At 50.0% G+C, this 21,486-nt stretch overlaps 1 protein-coding gene across 1 annotated transcript in view; it reads right to left on the reverse strand.

Moving 5' to 3' along the window:
- The window catches only part of KIAA0556 (KIAA0556 ortholog), a 173,989-nt gene that overhangs the window by 103,851 nt on the left and 48,652 nt on the right, over window positions 1–21,486 (reverse strand). The window contains 3 exon segments of the mRNA XM_014560871.2: window positions 3,615–3,746; window positions 14,808–14,905; window positions 16,393–16,562. Coding sequence (XP_014416357.2) covers window positions 3,615–3,746; window positions 14,808–14,905; window positions 16,393–16,562 — 400 coding nt within the window.

Here is a 21,486-nt window from a genome sequence, read left to right on the forward strand (position 1 = left end):
GGAAAAAAAAAGGCATTTGCTCAAAGGTTATTTATATGGTAACCTTAAACAGAAGTTCCCAAGCAATAGAACTGCCCTAAAAACTATCCCCTCCTTTTTCAGTCTCACCATTGAAATTAATGAAGGGTGACTGAAAGGATTTGCTGAAGAGCCCCGCCAGGGACAGAGGGGCTGGGCTGTTCCCCTGGGGGGTGTTTGGCCAAACAGCACAGCTGCCTCGCCTACACGGCACTCACAGGTGGGTGAGCCACAGTGGGCCCCAGAAGAGTCCACACGTGGCCCTGCTGGTGGCACATGGGTTGAGACAGGTCTTTAGTTGTTCATCTGTGTCAGCAAGTAACAAGGGCTGTAAAACACTGACTTGTAATTGAGGGCAAATATCCAATTCATGCCACCCCAGGATCCACACAATAGAGAAGGCACATGGAGAAGGCATTCCAGCAGATGTCAGGAGGGGCTGGCGGGGCAAATCTTCTTCCCATCCCCTGTCATGCTCTCGAGGACTGATAACTAAACATGGAAACCACCACTCACTGGGAATAGGCCAGGACCAGAACCTTCCAGATCACCTACCTCGCCTTGGGTATAATTAATATATGCTTTCAATGAATATAATGGGTATATGCAATTTTTAGTCTGGATGGTTATATACCCACCCATCCATAGGAACCATCTCTGGGGCAGTGGGAATATGAAAGGACTTTACTTTGTATCATCTGAATTTTTAATGCTGATCATATATTATCAGGGAACAAAGGATATCTTAATAACAGGAAAAAAATGTAAAAGTTCATTCTTGGTTCTTAAATGAAACTGAAAGCATTTAAATGGAGCCTAATCATCCATTGTGACACACAGCCCAAGAAAAACCAATGTGACCAAGACCTGGAACTTTGGTGGAACTCTCTAGAAAGAGGCATCTTTCTTTCCCTGGAGTTGTTAAACTGCTCTCTGACTCAAAGTAGAATCCCTCATCTTCACCTCAGTGCTCAAAGCCCTCCGCCATCTGAGCATTGAGTACTTCTCTGGCCTCACTTCCTTGCTTGCTCAGCTGCAGCCACAATGGCCTCCCTGCTGTCCACCTGCCTCAGGGCTTTGGCACCTGCTGCTCCCTGTATTTGGAAGCTCTTCTCCTCCTGCTCACTCCCCAGCTCCCTTCTCCTCCACTGTCATGTAAGAATGGGGTTCCCAAATCTTTCCATTTTTCAGGAGGAGTCCCCAGTTCAGATTTTGACATGGAATTTCCTAATTCTTAAAAGTCAGCTTGTAATTCACATCTTTTAAAAGCACAGTCAACGGCAGGTAGAGGCCAACAGAACCAGTCTGTACATGACAGTCTGTGAACTCAGAGCGCCAAGAAACTGAAGTTGACTAAGGAGACGATGGAAGGTGAAAAGGCTGGTGTGTTTTAACAGTGAAGGTCAGAAGAAAAGTACACACGCGGACAGCAATTCCTTTTGCTCCACGTCAGGCTGTGCTGGCAAACAGTGTGAGGGGGGCTGAGTATATTTAGCCACATGCTTGTTTTTCCCCCTTCCCTGTTCAGATTGCATCTCTTAAGGCTTCTGCCTTTGCCAAAAAGCGGCATGGCCATTTTACTCTTTCACTTAGCAGGAAAATAACTCCAAGGGGAAATTGACTGTGAAGCCTTACGGAGTGCCCCCTCAAGACGAGGAGAAAAAAGGGAAGGAAGAAATACAATCAAGCACTCACGGTGGAGAAAATTAAGTGCGGGCGAGCAGGGCGACGCTGATTCGGAGCACGCGCGCGCCCAGGAATGCTAATGGAGCTTAATAGCTTGTGAGGGACAGGCTGCCTGGCGTTGCAGGGAGCTTGGGGGCTTGCAAAGGAAGGAATATATGTCCATTTAACCGAGGTACCAAATGGCCAAAGGAGAAGAGGGAAGTACCATGCCTCTTGCTTGAAGGACATGCAGGCGTTCTGAGACATGGGGCAGTGCTAGGGCTACAACAGACTGAACCTGGCTGCAAACCAGCCTCCCCAACTAAAAGAGGCTGATGGCTGTTTGCACAGACTGATCCTGAGCGGGGGGCTGTTTGGTTGATTCAAAAGCAAGTATGTGGGTGGATGTGTGTGTGTTGTGTGAGAGGTGGGTGTTAAAGGTAATAAAGTCCACAATTTTGCCCACTGTAAAATCACATTTCTATGGACTGTTGAAGGTGATAAGGTCATTGGGTCATTCCATAGAAAAGGACTCTTTTTTGCCAGGAAGACGAAAATTTGCAATTAACTTTCAGAATGTTTGTAGCCAGAATGTGAAACAAAAGTGATCCCTTGCTCTGTAATTGTCCATCCTTACAAGCTAAGACGGAAACACCAATGTGCAATGGTGATCAGACGAGTGTTTCCTGGATGGCATCCCCATCTCCTTTGTGAATCATTTTCATTTCAGAAAAGCAGGTTTGGGGTACAGAAGTGGCACACGGAACGAAGATTTTGTCCTTCTGATGAGGCTCTTGGAATCTATAGCCTGGGCCCATGGCTGAACAGTCTCTTTCTGGCAAACAGGGCAGGACTGGCTTAGCAACTTGACTTTGCCTCCTCCCTAAAATTTAGCTTGTACATAACCATAGAGATGATCTACACACTCATTCTAATAAAAGCAATGCCCTTGAAATAAAATCCAATGCTCCATCCTTACCCTCACTAGGCTCACTGCGCATGCTGTGGTCTGCCCCGCTGCCCCTTCAACTGCATCTCCTTCTGACTGCCCCTTGCTTACAACACGCCTGCATTGAGCGCCTTGAACAAGCCCAGCCGCATGTCATCTGTGCTTGCTGTTCCCTCTGCCTGGAATGCTTTTCCCATTGATCGCTCCCAAGCTGGCTCCTTCTTATCCATCAAATTTCAGCTGAAATGTCACACCTGGGAGAAGTGTTCCTTCTCTCTCCCCTGTCTAATGCTCCCACTTTCCCACACTGTCCCATCCCTATGCTAACCCATCTCCCCCTTGTTTTTTCCCCTAGAACATATCAATACCTGAAATGACCGCATTATTTATTTCTTGGTTTTATTCTATATGTCTGCCTCCTCCTCTAGAACATAAGTGGCTTAAGAATCGGTCCCTTGTCAGTTTTGTTCATTTCTGTGCGTCTAGTGCCGAGGACAGAGCCTGATGCTCAAAAGTAGGTGACCAACAAATGCTTGTTGAGTGGAAGCCTGGGATGCACTGTTGCAGTTTCAAGGATTTTAGAAGTGAAATGATATTCCAAATATTTAACAACAGTTGCATGCATACAGGGGCGGCCAGGCTGAGGATCAGCTCAGCTCACCTACCCTCACTTCCTTGGCCCTCACACTCTTACCCAGCTTTTAGAACCAGGCAAATGTCACTCCCTCCAGGAAGCCTTCCTAGATGCTCTACACCCTGTCCTACCTCTTGGCTCCCTCTTGCAGTAGAGGGATTATGTGCTGTTGCCTCTTTTGGCCTCTGGACACTGGGTACCTAGCGGAGTGTCTAGCAAATGATTTGGATACTCATTAAAGTGTGAAGGAAGAGTGAAGGAAGGCAGGGGATCGAGACGGAAGGAATGAGTAACTGTTAGAATGAGCCCCCAAAAGCCACTGTAGCACTGAGCAGCGGCCAGTCCTACCTGTGGACGGTCCCTAGAAGCATCCTTTTCCCTGACAGTCACATCCCCACATGGCTCAAAATCTTCCGAATTGTCCAAAGGGGGTTCAATGTGGAGCCGCGGGCCAGCTTCTGTTCTGATCTGCACAGATTTCTACACACAAAAAGTCAGACAATTTCAGAGACAGCGGAATGAACACCTTGATTCCTCCAAGAGGTGGGCGCTGTTGGGGCTCACTGCCAGATGGCATGTCTGCAGGTGACAGCGGTCGGGTCAGGATGCACCTGACCCGCGTCATCCTGTGCAGGCTGGCCTGGATGCGTCACACCACCCCCACTCAAGTCTTTACTGAGTCCTCCTGCCCGAAGTCTGCAGCAGAATTTTTTTAGTAGTTTTTTTGGCTTGAAATAATTTATCAGTAGAATTTTAATAGGTGTTAAACTACAAATCAAGTAAGTTTAGGAAAGCCCTGGTTTTTTGGCCAGGACTTCTTGGGGCCTTTAATATGCACCCCGACCCACTCCTCCACACACACACTGTGGATATCTTAAAATAGAATACAGGATGGAACATATCCCAGACTTTTGGGGCCATGGAAACTGTGTAGTGGGGCCTCTTCCTCCTAGCATTCGTCAGATCATTCTTTGGGAAACCCACTCCTTGGCCTGGTGTGGCAGCCCGCAGGCTGTCCCCCAGTGTCCGTTTCCCCTTCCTCTCTGGCAATGGATTTCCAGATGTGCACTTGGCACCCCCAGTGTCCCCTGCGGCTGGGTGGGAGCAGGTGAACACATTCCGGCTCATGAGGTGTGTATGTCAGAGAGGGGTGTGTGATTCTTTGAGGCTGTGCCTGGAGGGGAAGGGGAGAGTCGCCCTTGCCCTGCTCCCCTTCCCGCCAACTGGAATGAGGAGGTGGCCATAAGCTGCTGGGGACTGTGGGGAGAAGGCACCATCTGGAAGAAGCTGGAGGGACAAAAGAGGTTGTGTCCAGGTTCCTCCGAGACCGTTCGGAGCAAGGTGCATCCCCACCACTAAACTGCTGTTGGAGACATCATCTGCTGTGTTGTTTAAGCCACTCTTGTTGGGGTCTCCTTGCTTTAGCAGCCAGACTTGTACCCTAGACAGTACAACAGGGCAGGCAAAGTTCTCTGCAATCCAGCCCCAACCTATCTTTCCTCCACTGAGCCCTGCGCATAAACACACACACACCTGACACCCAGGGCCAAGCACAACTGCTTCCCATACTCCCAGGATCTGCAGCTTTGTCAGCCCAGCATCCATTCCCCTGCCTTCAGGAAATGCCTTCCTCACTTCCCTCCCCCACTGTCAATCCACGTGTGGCCCAAGGGAGGGCAGGAGCATGACTCCGGTCTGGCCAATCAGCCTATTCCATCCCTCACAACACACCCTGGCCAGTGGTTCAGGGACAGGAACAGACCTAAGGCAGCCAATGAGAGTGGCCCAAGGCATCCTGCTAGAGCTGTGGGAGGAGGTGCTCTCTTCCTGCAGGGGTGCTGAACTAAAGTCAGGCCTGCCAGGAGCTGCTGGGGACCATCCTGCCCCTCCCACAGAGATAAAGACAACAGAGAGACCGAAGTAGAGTCCTAGTGGATTTGTTTAGAACCCCTGGATCCAGCCATGCCTGAAACAAGACACCACAGAAACTCTTTTGCTTAAGCCAATGCAAAGAGGATTTATGTTATTTGTGACAAAGTCTGGACTCTCGCCTGTGCCCTAAGCTCTCCCACTCTGTGCGTTTGCTCAGGCTATTCTCCCAATCTTAACACCAACCTCCCAAAATTTCTCCATGTATCCAAGTCCTACTGAAACTTTGGAGACACTCTCTGCCCACCCAACAGCCATCCACCGCCCTCTCCATCCTGACTTAATGGAACCCAAATTCTATCGAGGTGGCAATGTGCCTCCTGTAAGATGGTCATGTCACTGGATGCCCTTGCAGCTGGGATGGCATGTGAGGTAGATGGGAGTGGCTAGAGGAGCTGCCGAGGAAGCCACTGTCATCTTGCGAATCAAGACTCAGTGACAAGGATTTTTGCCCTTCATCTTTCTACCTTTCTTCCTGACGGAATGTACATGATGTTTGGGAGCAGAGTAGCTGTCTTGTGAGAATAAGAAAGCAAGCCACACGCTAAAAGCCCAGCGGAAAAACAGGAGGAGCCTGGGCCCCGGGGGGCATCAACCAACCGTCCCACCAACCCGGCTGCCTGGCTGCCTCCAAATGCCTTATTCACATGAGAGGAAAAACAACGAGACTGTAAGCCCCAGTGGTCCAGGGTCCGTTACGTGAAGCTGAGCTGAATCCTCGTGGATAACCCTCTCCCAGGCACCTGTCGCTCTTTGTGGCTGTTTTAGAGTTGCTCACGTGTGATTTAGGGCCCGGGTTCTAAACTCACCCAGACGGGTTCACTTCCTGGAACCCTGATGATTCTTCCCTGTGCAGTCCTGGGCAAGTCATGTACCCTCACTGAGCACCAGTTTCCACATCTGTTAGAGCGGCACTAACAACACCTTCCTCCCAGAACTGCCACGGGGATGACTCGCAGGGATGTGCTCAGCCCTCGACGAGGAGCTGTGACCCACAGCGCACTGGGGCTGCACGATTCACCTTACGTGGCATCAACTCACCCTGGGAACAGACCTCCCCTCAAGTATATGTTCCGTCCACCATGGACCCAGGAGCCAGCTGCCGGCGTCATCTGGGAGTCAGGTAAAGAAACTGCCCCTGGTTCAATGCTCTGACTCCAGCAACAGCTGCACTGGACCTTGAGGGCAAAGCTGGGACCAGGGCAGAGGGAGCCAGGCGCCCAGGGAGCAACATCTAAGGAGGTGCCCCCTAACGGTGAGGCCGTGCAGGTGCACGAATCCGAGAGCCAGGGCCTCTTAAATCTGAGAGACAGAAGAGGTCCACCAAGCCACATGTACTGGACCTATTTCCCAGCCAAGAGACAGTCAAGGGAGATTTAGAGCATGCATTTCCCTTGATGCTCCAGAGTTAGAACCTTCAACTCCTGGGGTAGGATTCAGCTTCCTCACAAGCTTAGAGATCTGAACTATTATTTTGATAATAAAGATTGTGAGCCTTATTGCCCGGCAGGACTCTCCTCCATTAGAAGGGAACTCCTTTCTCATCCATGTCCACAGTGCCCGGGCTCCCACTCCCCGCCATCGGTGTTTTCACACTGGGCACCACTTAATGCAGACCGGCTGCCACTCCAAGAGCTTCAGGGGCCTTTGCTCATTTAGTCCTCATGGCAACACCAGGGGGAAACTGAGTCATGAGGGTGTATGCCACGTGCCCAACGTCACACAGCCAGGAAGCCACAGAGTCTAGATTTGAACCCCAGCAGTGTGGCTCTGAGGGCCTTACCCAAAACCAGGGAGGGGCCAATGTTTTTTGTAAAGAGTAAATATTTTAAAGCTTTGCCAGTCCTCTGGTCTTTGCACAATATTCAGCTGTCCCATCATAGCTCAAAACAGCCATGGATAATGCCTAAATAAATGGGGTGTGGCTGTGCCCCCAAAATACTTTCTTTACAGAAACAGGCTGTGGCCAAATTTGGTCCAAGGGCTGTAGTTTGCTGAATGACCCCAGCTCTGAACTTCCACACTATATGGCCCCCAACAGGCATGTGAAGAAGAAATATATCCAGTCTGGGCCACAGTGGCCTTTGGGGAGAATAGAGAGGGATTCAAGAATTTCCTGAGAATATTTAACACCAAAAGGGCAGGGGCTCGGCTACAAATCATTCCAGGAAAAGACCTTGGAGAGTGTAAGAGGCAGAAAAAGGCAGGCAGGGAGCCCCCCATCAGAGAATGGGGAGGACGCAGAGGTGCAGAAGGAAGGTGCCCTGGGACACTTCTCCTTCCGCAGGAGGTCCTGTCGCATGGCGATGGCCCCCTAGACTCCAAGTGCGCCTTGCTGTTTCTGGAACTGTACACTCCATCCCGTCTTCTTTTTGACCATCAGCCTCATTGCCTTGGGCTCCGGCACCAAGTGTGATGTTGCTGCCCCCCAGGCTTCATCAACTTGCTCTCAGAGCATCTGTTGGTGCCAGCAGTGGGGTCCGTGGAGAGCAAGCATGCCATGGAATCTATAAAACTGGAGCTTTGAGACCAGGAGACTCCTGGGGGCTTTCCTGCCTCGGGCCAGGATGAAGCTGTGAAGGCTTTGAAATTCACAGCTGGGATGGATTTTCTACAATGTGCGCCTCCCTCCTCCATGGAACCACTCAATAACACTCAAATGCAAACAGCACAAGAGAGGAGGGAGGTAAAGGAAGGAGAACGGAGGGAGGACCACCGGGCAGGCCTGGGGAGCAGCCTGGCCCCTCCATGGGTTTCTGCTCCTTTCTCTGGAGAGGGAGGGCTGGGACTAGGACCTCGCTACTCCACGTGCCATCCAAGGACCAGCAATGATGGCTTCTCCTGGGTATTTGTGAGAAATGCAAAACTTCAAGCCCCACCTCAGACCTAGAGATCAGAATCTGCATTTTAGCAAGAACCCAGGTGGTTTCTATGCATGTTAAAGTCGGAGCAGTGTGAGATCAGGAGGACCACGAGGTTTTGCAGTGGGCGAAATTGTTTCTGCCTGTCCGGCATGCATTCCCCTGTCTTCTGCTTAAAGTACCCTGGTTTTCTTTTTGGAAATCCTCCCCAACCCCACCCTCAGTCCAAGTGTTCATGTGGAACTGAGTCTAGGGATAGATGGAGCAAATGACCCAGGCCTGGCCTGTCTGAGCATTAGATCCCACTAGTCCACAGTGTCTGGGTGATTGGTTTGGGGTAGCCAAAGAGATGCAGCAGCAGGTGACAGGATTGGGAGCTGCTGGTGGCCATCTTGGTTCACTCAGAGCAACATGCGGAAAAGCAGAGTTGGGTGATGGAGAACGAGCCTGGTACATTGTCTGAGCACCTGGATCCAGCCATGCCTGAAGTGGGTGTTTCCCCACTGGCAAATAAGAGAGGCAAGATTAATGAAGCTCTGCTAGACTGTTCTGAATTATAAACATGAGAAAGAGCTCCAGCATTCAAGAAGGGTCCACATATGTCCCTCTGTTCTGCAGCTTTTCCATCCTCAATTTCCCTAGAAGTATCTCCCTCCCAGAAGCTTAGCATGACTGCTTGCCTCCCCAAGATGTCAGGAGACAAGTCTGCAATAGGCATTAAGGGATTTAATCAGCAAGTTCTTACTGAATGCTAACTGCACACAAGGTTCTGGAAACATGTCAAGATACAAAAAAAAAAAAAAAAAAGAAAGAAAGAAAGAAAGAAAAAAGAAATGAAAAGAAAAGAAGAGAAAAAAGAAAAAAAATTAAACCAACGCCCTGGCCTCAAGGAGCCCACATAGCATACATAACGGAAAGATGTGTTTAGGAAGCAACTTGTGACAAAATTAATATGGTCCAGAAAGAGTTTCTAAATGCTGAGTGGGTGCTGGAGAGGGAAAGAAATAGTCGCTCCATCTGTCCTGCTCTCCCGCTCCGGCCCCAGGAGGTGCCTCTGCTACCACTGGGAGGAGATGGAGAGCAGCCCTGACCACATGAGGACGCCCCCCTGCCTCTGAGGAGCACAAGGTGGCAGGTTCCAACCCAGCCCCCAGGCACGCCCATCTGCTCCCTACAAGGATGATGCCGAGCTCCTGGCTGGCTTCCCACCTGGCACACTGCTTTACCCGGAGTGGGTGTTTCCAAGCGGCTGCTTCTCCTGCCTACTTGCTGGCGCCCAGACCTGGTAGTCCCTTGCGGTATCAACTATACACTGGAATGGGATATAAAAGCCTTGACGCCTAAATACCCAGTTTTCCATACTCAGCCACACTCAGCCCAGTGTCGTACCCAGAGTTTTTTTGTGTGTATCAGCCACCACCTTAGCAAAGTATTCTAAGAGGTGTGCATTAATGCTTATTGTCAATTAGAAAAAAACAGCAAGGCTGGGGGCTGCCCTGGATGGTTGTACAGGTTGTGCGGTATGTAAATGGCTCCCCCTAGAGGTAGGAGAGCTCTGATGTTCCGGACAGAGGCAGCTTTGGGTTGGGGTGGGGAATAAATCTACCTTATTTGATATGTTCTTCCCGGATATGTCTGATCTCTTACAAATAACAGCGCTCGACACTCTGACAGTCTGTATCGCGCAAGGTCACTATAAAAGCCGATGCTTTATGGGTTGTTTCATTTATCGTCCTCACTGCAGGGGTTTTCAAAACTCAGGAAAAAAAGATAACAAAGGGAAAGGCCCCACACATTTCACATTTTCCCTTGTGAGATTTCCTGGAGGTGTTTAAGCTCCCTGGCCCCCAACAGGAAACCGGATACAGCAGCAGAGCAAGAGTGAAGCCTTTGCTTTAATAATTGCCATGAACTTGCTTTCCAAGCCTTTATGGAAAGCCCACCCCACAGTAAATTGCTGGAAGGCCAATCCCTTCACTACCAATTTAATGCTATGAGCCGATGACGTTCATCAAATCTGACAGCATTTTGGTAAACGACGGCTCTGTTGATTAGGCCGCTGTCCACCCAAGTATTACAAGGCTGAGGGAGCCATAAATCTTAATCCATGGATAGCAGCAGAGAGATCTAAGGCCAAGAAGTGGTGGGGGAAGAAAGGACAGCGCCAACAAAAGCCATCTATCACCACCAGCCCAATCCACGGTGCAGGCGGCCGCTCAGATGCCCAGCACAGCGTCACTATTTGCCGCCCTGGTGTCCGCAGAACTGGGGAGTTTGGGAAGGGTTTTACAGGTGGAGCGGTCAGCCTCTCGACCAGCATTCAGATGACTCTCTGACCTTCTAGCTCAGGGAGTCTCTGACCTTCTAGCCCAGGGATGCTCAGGCCAGTGCACCTGCAGCGGCAGCCCCTTCCATCAGGGCTGCTCTACCCAAAAGTGCTTCCTAGTTGTTGGGCACGACCCCCTAAGGGGGGAAATCTGTTCTACTGGAAGAGGCGAAGGTATGGAGCTTGGTCAGTGGAAAGGTTATGTGTGACTTGAGAGTTAAGGGGGATGCTCAGAGAAACTGGCAAGATGACAAGTCGGAGGGTGTTGGGGGATGACAGGGAGGAAGAGATGCTGGCTGAGAGCAAGCTGTGACTGCGGGGCTCACTGTGCATAGTGACCACTGTGCCCCCTGCTGACCTGGCCATGGCCAGTGTGAATACACTGAATGACTGTGTGCCTCCACTGGTCCCTCCTGCTGGGCACAGCTGTACAAGAGATACCCTAGGACTGCGATGGGGCTGTTGTCCCTCTCCTGATGGGCTGGCTTTTAAGAACTGGCCATTGGGGATTCTGCGGCCTTGACTACTCTACTTGCCCTTGGGTGCCTCCAAGGATGGTGGTACCCATCCAAAAGGATAGGGATAGAGAGGCTGCTTCCTCTCGATCCTACACACCCCAGAATCTCTGTCCCCATGTACTTGAACAAAGGCCAGCTGAGAGATTCAGATGGTCTCTCTCGAAAAGTTGCAACAAATGGATACTGAAGGAGTGAAAAACTGTGATGTGGAGAAAGCTGAGGTGAGAGGGGGAAGCAGGGGGAGGGCCAGGTGTGAGGGTAGGGGCTGGGGAAGGTTGGTAGAGAGAAAAAGGCCTATCGGATTCACCCACCCACCCACCCCCACTTGTCCTTCTGCACAACTGCTGGGGCTCCAAACCAGGAGCCCAAATACGTAACTTCCCTGTTGAAACCCCGCCAGGGGATTTCTCACATTTAAAATGAACTCCAAACTGCTTCCTGGGGTCTTCTAGGCCATATGCCATCCAGTCCCTCTGACCTATGACCCCCCACCCCCATCCCCACCCTCTCCACCACCATGAGTGCCAGGAGAGCAGGGCCTGGCCTGCCTCACTCACTGCTCTGACCCCAGCACCTACAAGTGTCCAATAAGCAGTCCCAGAGTGAACAAAGGACTGAATGAATGCTGGAACACACTAGAATGAAGAGCTGTCCCCTTATGGCAGCCCCCAACCCCCCACCTGACATCTGATGACAATGGTCATTACCATTTACTGCCGGCTTTCTCGGTGCCGGCCACTGCTTGCAACACTCTACAAACACTGGCACCCACTCTTTCAATGCTCATTAACTACCCTAAGAGGCAGGTACCATTACCAACCTCACTTACAGATGAGAAAACAGGCACCAAGGGGTTAAACAACGTACCCAGGACCACACATCTGGTGCACAGTGGTGGAGCCGAGGCTTTGAGCCTAGGCTGCTGGGTTCCTGAGTCTGTGCTCTTAACCATCTGGACTTGTCCGTCACCTGCTACCAGGTGCCTCCACCTGAAGACGCAGACAGCCCCTGCTGATGGACCGCCAGTGACACATGTCTACACACATTCTTTCCCAGCAGCCCTGGGAGGTTTTATGAATGATGAGCCCAAAGTTCAGAGAGGTCCCATGGCCAGCTCCAGGGCACACAGCTAGTAAATTGTTTGTCTGACTCCAAAGCCCATTCCCTTCAACTCTCCGGAGGGAAGGGATTGCGGGGACTGCGGCAAACAGGAGGGCTGAGCACTGTCTACAGGGGGGCGGCTACTCGGCTCCCACTGGTGGCTGCCTTGTGGGCAGGCGGCCCAGCCTGGGGGCCAGATCTTTCCATTCTTCCATGGAAATAGGAATCTAGCTTTAAAAAAAAAAAAAAAAAATATATATATATATATATATATATATATATATATATATATATATATATATATATATATATATATATATAAATAATCTTTTAAATTTAAATATTAGCAAGTGACTAAGTCTTTTTTAATACTGTCCAAGTCCAAAAAATATTATCTGGGGGGCAAGTTCAGCCCAGAGGCTTCAAGCTGTAAATCTCTGCAGTCCAGCAGGCTGGTCCTCCGGATGTCGGGAACAGCTGTCGCAGCTTCCTCCCGGGATAAGCAGTTCCCGTATCATCACAGTGGGAGCTTCCAAGGCAGGAACTGAACCTTATTTGATTTGCGGTTTTTAACCCCAGAGCCTCGCAGAGTGCCTGGCCCAGGGTAATACATGTATTTTAAATTAATGGAAGTTTTCTTTGGTGACATGGCTCCCAGTCCACTCACCACTTCTGAAGGTTTGGAATGTTTGTCTCTATCTCTGAGGGGCGGTCCCCAAAGGACCACGTGTGGGTGGAGCAGAGTTGATGTGATGGTGGGGGTTGGGTTGGCTCCCAGCACGCAGTCTGCTCTCCTCCAAGGGTGCCTTTCTACTCAGCAGAGGCTGGAAAGCCAGACACTGCGCTTCCCAGACTCCCCTTCAGCTGGGGTCTGGGGTCTGGCTCTGACTTATGTGCGGCTGATCAGATGACCCCATAGAGGGCCGGGAAAGGAGAAGTGAGGTGGAGAGGAGGGGGGCACACGCTGGCTGTTTCTGTGCTAAGCACGAGGCAGAGGCCATGAGTGTTCTCAGCAATGTCCCACCCCGGATGGACGAGATACGTCCAACAGTTGTGGCACTGGCTTCCTGGATCACAGCTAAGGTGACACATTGCTGATGCTGATCCCCCACCTTCCCTCCTGTGTCCTGGGGAGTAGCTTTCCTGGCAGGCCTGTGTTGGATGCTGGGTGCCATTCCTGGAGGCCAGGCTCAGAGCCCATCCTCCCACCAAGGGTTCTGTAAGCACCTGATTCTCTGCATTCCATTCATTTATGATTAAAATAGCCCAAGAAGTCTCTATTGTTAGGCACTGACTGACCCCTGACTGATCTGATACAGAAGGACAATTACAGCCTTCATGGCATCAGGAAGCCGGGAAATTAGCCATGATTAGGCCCTGTGAAGTGTGGGACCACAGGGAGAGACGGGGAAAGGCTGCTAATTAATCTTAGGCCAAGTCTTTAAATTGCAGACTCTGGGGCCAGCTGTTAAGTCACAGTCTAAGACGCAAATATGGCTCCTGATAATAGAAGGCACTCAAAACAACTAGGGGAACTGTCTCAAGTCAGAAGTGGAGAGAGGCCTCATTAATGGGAAATTAACATTCATTGCTGGGGAAAAAGGAAGCCTCCAGGCTGGGTGCCCTGAAGGCCTTGCTCATCGCTGGTAGGTAGGGCTTGGGAGTTAACGGGCAGGAACAGCATTCTCCAGGTCGTCACAGCGCACGCCGAGACACAAACATGCACTGAAGTGAGGACCGCTGGGTGTGGTCACAGCTCCAGGTTCCAAACCTCAGCCTACTGTTCTCCCTTAGTGTCTGCGGGAGCAGGTCACCTTATGTCCTCTCCGAGCCTCAATTTCTTCAGTGGCACAGTGAGGATACTTACGTACCCAAAGGGTTATTGCAACGGTGGGCTGATAAATCATACGAGATTATTACCACAGATCCATATGTATGGTACCGTGTGAAATGTTATAACGCAAGTACTTCGCAATCTCGGTGAACACGGGATTCAGGTGTATATATATACCGTAAGCCTCATTTCAGACCAAGTGAGTCAGAATCTCTGGGGGTGGGACCTGAGCATCCCAAGCAATCCGAATGTGCATGGAGGTTGAGACCTATTGGTCCCAGGTAAGGCTGAGTAACCACAGGGGAAGGTGTAAAGGCTATTTGGGCAAGAACACTGAACTCAGAGCAACAGATCTGGATTTGAGTCTTGATTCTGCCACTCCCTTAGTGGTTGACCTTGGAAAGCTCACTTAACTTTTCTGAGCTTTCACGTCCTCAGCATCCTTAAAAGAAGGACATTGGAGATTACCTTATAGGTCTGCTGAGCAGGCAAAGGAGAAAAGTCACATGGGAGCTCAGCTTATGCCTGGTACCAGCAGGTGCTCAAAAAAGCAAGCACCTGGATCAGCAGCAACCCAAAGTGGCATCTCAGTTCTGCAGGGCAGGGGCTTTGTCTTATTCACCTTATCCCTGGCATCTAAGACCGTGCCTGGCACATCGTTAGTGCCCAGTAAAAAACAGCTGCATGAATACATCATCACGACGGGGCCACGAGGCTGACCTGAGATGCTCCCAACAGGGACTGGGGCCTCCCCATCCAGAAGGGAGGATCACGGCATAGAGAGGGCTGGAGGGTCCTGAGGCCAGTGCCACGGGCAGAGAGAGCACCACTGCAGTGCCCCACCAGACTCACCCCCTGCCCGTGGGGACTCTGAACCCTCTGATTATGTTTCTGCTCTCACAGTGACCCTGCTCCTTATTCTAAAGTGTGGGCTGGGGGCCACTGTCTTGACTCTGCCCGGGGTTTCCAGACCTGGTGCCATCCTCGGCGCTGGACTTTGCTGGGGGCCGTCCGTGAATTGCGTCTTAAAGCATCTTCAGCTTCTCGAAACAGGGTTCTTCGTCCGCAATCTGCACCAGAGGTGAGGGAAGGAGACTTGGTGAGGCACTGCGGACGAGCCCACACAGATGATGGTTTCGTAATTGCACCTATAATGTATGTCCGGATGCCCAAAGTCTCGTATGTAAAGCTATTCGCTTTTGTGGCACCATTTGTAGCCACAGGGCATCAGAAAACAAGCTCAGTGCCCAAGAAAAAGGGGTGGGGAAAGAACCTACCGTATAGCCCAGTATTAAATACAGACTCAATATCTTGTAATGACCTATAATGAAAAGACTCTGAAAAAGAATATGTATATAACTGAATCACTTTGCTGTACACCTGAAACACAAAATTGTACATCAACTATGCTTCAATAAAAATTTTTTTAAAGGGATGGGGAATCAGTCACAGAACCTCCGTGCTATGGAACAGTAGGTATAATAATGGGCAACTGAACCGGGCAGGCCTAGAGACAAAAAGAGCAATCTCCAAGACGCAGAAGCAGGGTACAGGGCAGTGTGCACAACAGGGCAGCATTTGTATAAAAGAGGGGCAGGGGGGAGAGGTTTGTTGAATGAGTAAAGGTACTGCTGGAGCCTAAGTACAGAGACTCCTGTTATCTGCCCCTCCCTGCAACCTGGACCAGGAAAGACCTGCTTCTCCTAACTGGCAGCAGGTCAGCCCAGCTTGTCCTCCATGAAAGCTAGGAGACTCTATCCCATTTCCTTTTTCACCCTGGAGGCAAGGAAACTCATGCTAAACTCCAAACTGAAATGCAGTGGCTCTGCTAGGGGAAGGTTTGGAGATATCACTTTTTCCTTTTATCTCCTTCTTGTTTTGATTTTTACTATCTATTAATGGCTTGGGATCATAACCATGTGTGTGAGGTAATGAATGAAAATACAAATCAAGATTATTGTGTGCTGGACATTTTACATGTCTTATGTCATTCAATCTTCCTGAGACGCCTGCAAAGTGGGCATAATTATTCCCAACGTACAGAAGATGAAACTGAGAGTCAGAGAGGATCCAACTGCTAGAGGTCCCAAAGCTAGAAAGTGGCAGAACATGGTTCAAACCCAGCTCTGCCTTGTTCCAAATCCTCTTCTGCTAACTCAGTAGCACACTGGCCTCTCAGGCCTACCCTGAACTGCCTGGAACTCTAGGGATAGGAACCCTCATTAGTCTCATTTTAAAGATGAAGAAACAAAGGCACAGAGAGATGAGATGGCTTCCTCAAATTTCCTTAAATTACTGGCACGTGAGATGCAGGAAATAAAAAAACCAGGAATTTACTGCTCTGGCCACCTTCGCCCTGGAATCACGGAGGCCAAGACTAGTTTAAAAAGAGGTGAAAAGGGTTTCTGTCTCTTTCTCACTCTCATGCTCTCCCTTTCTGGCCAGGTGGGTATGGCTAACTGGTATAGGTTAACCAGTTTATGTGCTTAGGCTGTGGCGCCACTGTCCCTAATTAGTTAGCAGAGCTGTTCCTGGGCCTGGCGGGGCCTGCGCTCACCGTGAGTCCCCTCGGTGTGGGAGGCGCTTCTGGAGAAGTCGGAGTGGACAGCTTTCCGCGGTGAGGTCTTCAGTTCAGAATTGGCCCCGTTGACGTAGACAGAGAACCCCTGTTCCAGGTGCTCTAGCCTCAATTGCGTGGGGTCCTTGGTTTTCAAATGCTTTAATATCCTGGAAGAGAAATGATCGCTTGCTCCTCAGGCCAGGAGCCTGGGCCGCCGCCCAGCCCCCTGCGGGGAGGGGCCTGCTGTTCCGACAGACAGCGAAGCCCCTCTAATCAGAGGCCGGGTGGTGGATGCCCAGCCCTAAGAGGCCCATCAGACACGTGAAGAAGCAGTGAGGAGGAGGCTGGGGCCCTGCAGGGGTATCTCTGCTTTCAATCCGAGGCTCAAGCATATTTTAGCAAAAACTCGGGCACCTGTCCCTGCCCCATGGCGGATGAGACAAAGCAGGCGTGTGAGTACGCGGTTCCCACATAGGCTGGATTTCCTGGGACGATCCCAATTTCACGCATCACTCCTCGGCGTGGACTGCAGCACTTGGTTGCACGTGTAACAAAACGTGCTTTAGGGTCTAATCCTCTGTGAGAGAGAGGTTGCGTGTCACACCTCCGCACATCAGGAAACGGTGCTCATCAGGCCAGGCGGACTGATTTTTTGCTTCGGTAAATAAACCTGTTCTCACTCACCCCCGATATCCCAAATGTCATCATTTTATATTCTGATGCAGTTTAAAGATATACCAATGCAGGCCCTGTTCAAGATTAATGATGAGATTATCAGACCCTTTGGCTAAAAGGGTCTTGGCATCAGTATGGTTGGGTCTCGTTCAGCTTTCTCTGAAGTCCAGTCTCACACCTCAGCTTGGTCCCTACCCCACCTTTGATATTCATTGCCATAAACAGTCTGTGGTGTCCTCATCAGCCCCTCCAGAACCACTCCCATCTGACGCCAAACCCTTCTATGCCTTTACAAATGCCTGTACGCACCCCAACACCAATCAGATTTACTTCCACGTAAGAGGAAAGAAATATAACCAATCGACCATCGTGGCAACAAACGAGCATCCTGTTCAGTGATTAAATAAGTTCCTACCAAATTAACAGAATGTAAATTAAAAAAAATAATAATAACAGTAATCAGATAAAGGGTATGGACCATGGGCCAAACTGTTTGAAATGCTTTACATACAGTCAATTCTCATTATTCACAGTAGGTATGTTCTAGAAAGTGGCCACAAAGAATTAGTGAAAACTGAACCATTGTTCCTAGGGGGATAAATAGGATTTGGTTCCTGAGAGCCTCTGGTCACAGCATTTCCATCAACTGATCGATATAAAACCTTGCTTTATGTGTGTTTCTGTTTAAAGACACTTTATTTAATGTATACTTAGTACATTAACACTGAACTCACACCAGCTCCAACTCATGCCTGAATGAAGCTTATATAACATGTGTATTTTCTCCGTAAAGGACATCATAGCCTTCTTGAGCTTAGGAACACGAGACAAAGCTTCAGCGCTATGTCTGGGGGGTGGGGGTGGGGGCAGTTTAAGTAGCAAAATCACCAAGGAAAAGCACGAAAATGTGAAAAACAAAGCACTAGGTATATTACAAAAAGGACACTTAACAACGTAAGAGATGAAACAAGAAAGCAGAATATTCCGTTATTCTACCTCAACTAGGAATGTGTGTGCTAGGCATCTGAAATGTTTTCCCATCTCCACGTGTCTTGGAGTGACTGCAAAAGCACTGCAGGTACTAATTTGGGGGTTACAAATAAATTTCAGTGAGTGGGTAAATTCGTAAATACGGAATCTGTGACTAATAAAGATTGACTGTATTAAGACTTTAATCTTTACAACAACCCTGTGGGATAATCACGTTTATTATCCTCACTTAATAGATCAGGAAACTGGAGCACAGAGAGGTTAAGTAATTTGCCCAAGGTCACACCGCTAGTATGGTGGTAGGGCTAGGATGCAAACTGTAGTAATTTAGCTCTGGAGTCTTTACCACAACAAAGACAGTTTCTAATTTCTAATTTGCAAATTGAAACTGGCAAACTTAGACATCACTGGAAACTCAGAGAATCTTCTCAGAAGGAGTATGAAAATATAGAAAATGCCATATGCTTGGTCTTGGCCCAGTAAGCCGATTGTCTCTGATCAAGAACAACGGTCATCATTCAGTCATAGCAAAACCATGAAAGTAACCCAAATGTCCAGCATTGAGGAAGTAGAACCTGGGATCTCAGGCAGCCATTGTAATTACCAGAAGTCTGTTGAAACACAGGGGATTGACTGTGATCTGTTCCATGGGGGTTGAGAAAGGCAGGATAAAAATGGTACATATGTGGTTAAGTGCAAATTTGGAAAACAGCGTGTTTGTGGACCCAGAGTAGAAGGTGATAAATGTGAAAATGAAATCAGTTGAGGTAGGGTGGTGGCATTATGGGTGATTTCTTTGTTTGCTTTTTAAATGTTTCTTTTGCAGTTGATACATCCATCTTTTCAACAATCGTGGCAGGAACATTTATTACAGACTGCTTATCTCTTGCCAGCCTCGGAAGCCTGGGAGATGCCTGATTGTTGGGCAACAGCAGAAAACAGAAGGAAAACACAAGTAACTAAGAGACGATTTCCAAACACAGCAATGGCTGCATTCTCTGGAGGAAACAGTCCAAGGGTGCAGTAGGTACCAGCAGTCTCCGGGGAGAAAGAATAGGGAGCCCGGCCCTTGGAGGCCCTGAGATGGGCAGCAGGTGGAAAATCTGACCACCCAGCCAGAGAGCACCTGCCTCAACTTTCCTTCCGGAGACCACCTGTCCCCTGATGCTACCTTAAAGTTCATGGTGGCATCCTATTCCCCAGGATCTGCAGCTGGCACTCCACGCGGGCCTCTCTTTAAGCAGGGTGATTTATGAAAATGTGGATTTATGAAACTGATAAATGAGGAGATAATTATTCAGACTGTGAAAGGAATCACTAAAGGAACTCCCCTACTGCAGCTGAGCGCATCAGTAATATGCACGTGGCATCAGAAAAAAGGGGATGTTTTTAAATGAGTAGCCTAATTTGCATAAAAAGCTGCACTAGGTGTTGGGGATTCAGAAAAATCAGATTCAGTCGCTGCCCGATTGGAGATGGAGCCCCCGTCCTGCTGCCGCCCAGTCGCTCTCTATTCCCTTATGGGTTCTGTTTGTTTCATAGCACGCATCTCCCTGCCCCACGCTACAGTAGTGTCTGCCTGCCTGTTCATTCTCCCTTCCTGCCCACCAGAATGTGAGGCCTTGGGCACAGGGTCTGCGCTGAGTGTGAGGAACACTCTCAATACCTATTTCTGGAACTCAAGGTCTATCAGGGGAGAGAAGGCATGGACACGCATCCTAATACAGCAACTGACTATCTAACCACAACGCAGGCATCACTTCCATTTATCCCGTAGTGACCTTCGGGGTCACCTGCACAGAGAGCTCTTTTGTACAGAAGAGGAAGTGGAAGCACAGTGAGTTAGAGCACAGGGTATCATGAGGGAGCGTGACCGGGGACATGAGAGGCTTGGAGGCTGAGTGGTTGGCACAAGCAGGGACCCAGGTGGTGAGAGGACTTAGCTGAGCTCAAAGAGTGGGAGGTGTGTTGCTCATAGACTTAATTGTGACCGGGTTTATGACCGAACTATCTTAGACGCCGAGCGCTGTGGCTGCTGTGTGACTGTGGGCTAGCTACGTGGCTCCTCTGGACGTCAGTTACCCCAAGGGTCAACTGAGGGGTTCTCTAAGGATCAGGCATTCAAGGGTTGTCTGGATGTCAGCTCACTCTGAGAAGGTGCGTTTAGCATTAAAATTATGAAGTTGATGATGATGGTGGTGATGACGACGGAGGAAGGACGCTGGGACGGGTGGGCTTACTGAGGACTTTCAAGCACCTTGTCATGCTTATTCCTTCACTGGCCTGGGGGTTCAGTTCCTACCACGGGCCTGTTTTATAGACGAACTTGCCCAAGGTCAGAGAGCTGAGGAAGCAGCCGGGATTTAAATTCCAGCCCACGAGGCTCCAGAGCCAGTCTCCCGGTCATGTGATTCCACCGTTTGTCTCCTCACCAGGCAGCACACCACAGGGGCTCCAAGCAAGGAGAGGTCAGAGGAGAAGCAGTGGTTCCCAGGTGAGGACTTCTTGGAGGTGGTGGCATTTGAGTGAAGGGTGGAGAAGCAGAGGGCAGTGATACGAAGAGCCTGCCATTCCTCCCAGAACCTCGTGGCCCACAGGTGCTGGCATCTGTCCTCTGGAATGTCACCTCCCGCCATCCGTGCAGGTGGAGGCGGAGTAGTGCGGGGGAGGGAGCTTCGTACCAGAGGCTCTGCCATCTCCCAGCTTTCGTGACCTTGGACAAGTCCCTACACTTCCTGGGGCCTGTCTGCTCTTCTGTAAGATGCCTCCAGCTCTTTGGGAGTCGTGAGGACGGAATGGGGAACCACTTGAAGCTCTAGCTCAGAGAGTTGCCTGGACAAGGCCCCCACTCGGTGTTGGTTCTCCCCTTCCTTCTTCCTACCTGAATCGCCCCTGGGGCAGTGGGTTCATCTCTTATATGGGTACCTGTAAGTTTCCCTCGAACAACCTTTTTCAAAAAACAAATAATATCATTGCTGGCTTCTTAGACCTGCCACCATCTAGAGGTGTATATTATAGCCCCTCTCGGCTGTTAGCTCTTAACGGTTCCTTGTAGCTCAGCCCTTTGATCACTCTGGTTGCTTTCTCGTGAGTCCTGTTGGGCATGATTACATCTTTCATGAAGCTGAGTGACCAGAATCGCTAAGCATCCTCTGGGCGAGGGTTGTGTCTGGGTGAACCCGGGCTGCCACATCTTCCCTGCTCTCCCCAGTCCTCTCCTGGAGCACGTGGTCACTTTCTGCTTCTTCTGGAATAATCATGGGTGGTCCTGTGCTCACCTGCCCTTCCTGGGGCATTCCGAGGGCCAGGGCTGAGCGGTGGCCCCTGTTCTCTTTGCCTGTCCAGCAACTCTCCCCCAGCTTCCAACACAGCCCTCAGATTCCCCTGGGGAACTGCCCCACTCCTTCTTTCACTCCATGTGGCTTG

The sequence above is a fragment of the Camelus ferus genome, chromosome 18 (genome assembly GCF_009834535.1).
Source record: "Camelus ferus isolate YT-003-E chromosome 18, BCGSAC_Cfer_1.0, whole genome shotgun sequence".
NCBI classification, from domain to species: domain Eukaryota; kingdom Metazoa; phylum Chordata; class Mammalia; order Artiodactyla; family Camelidae; genus Camelus; species Camelus ferus.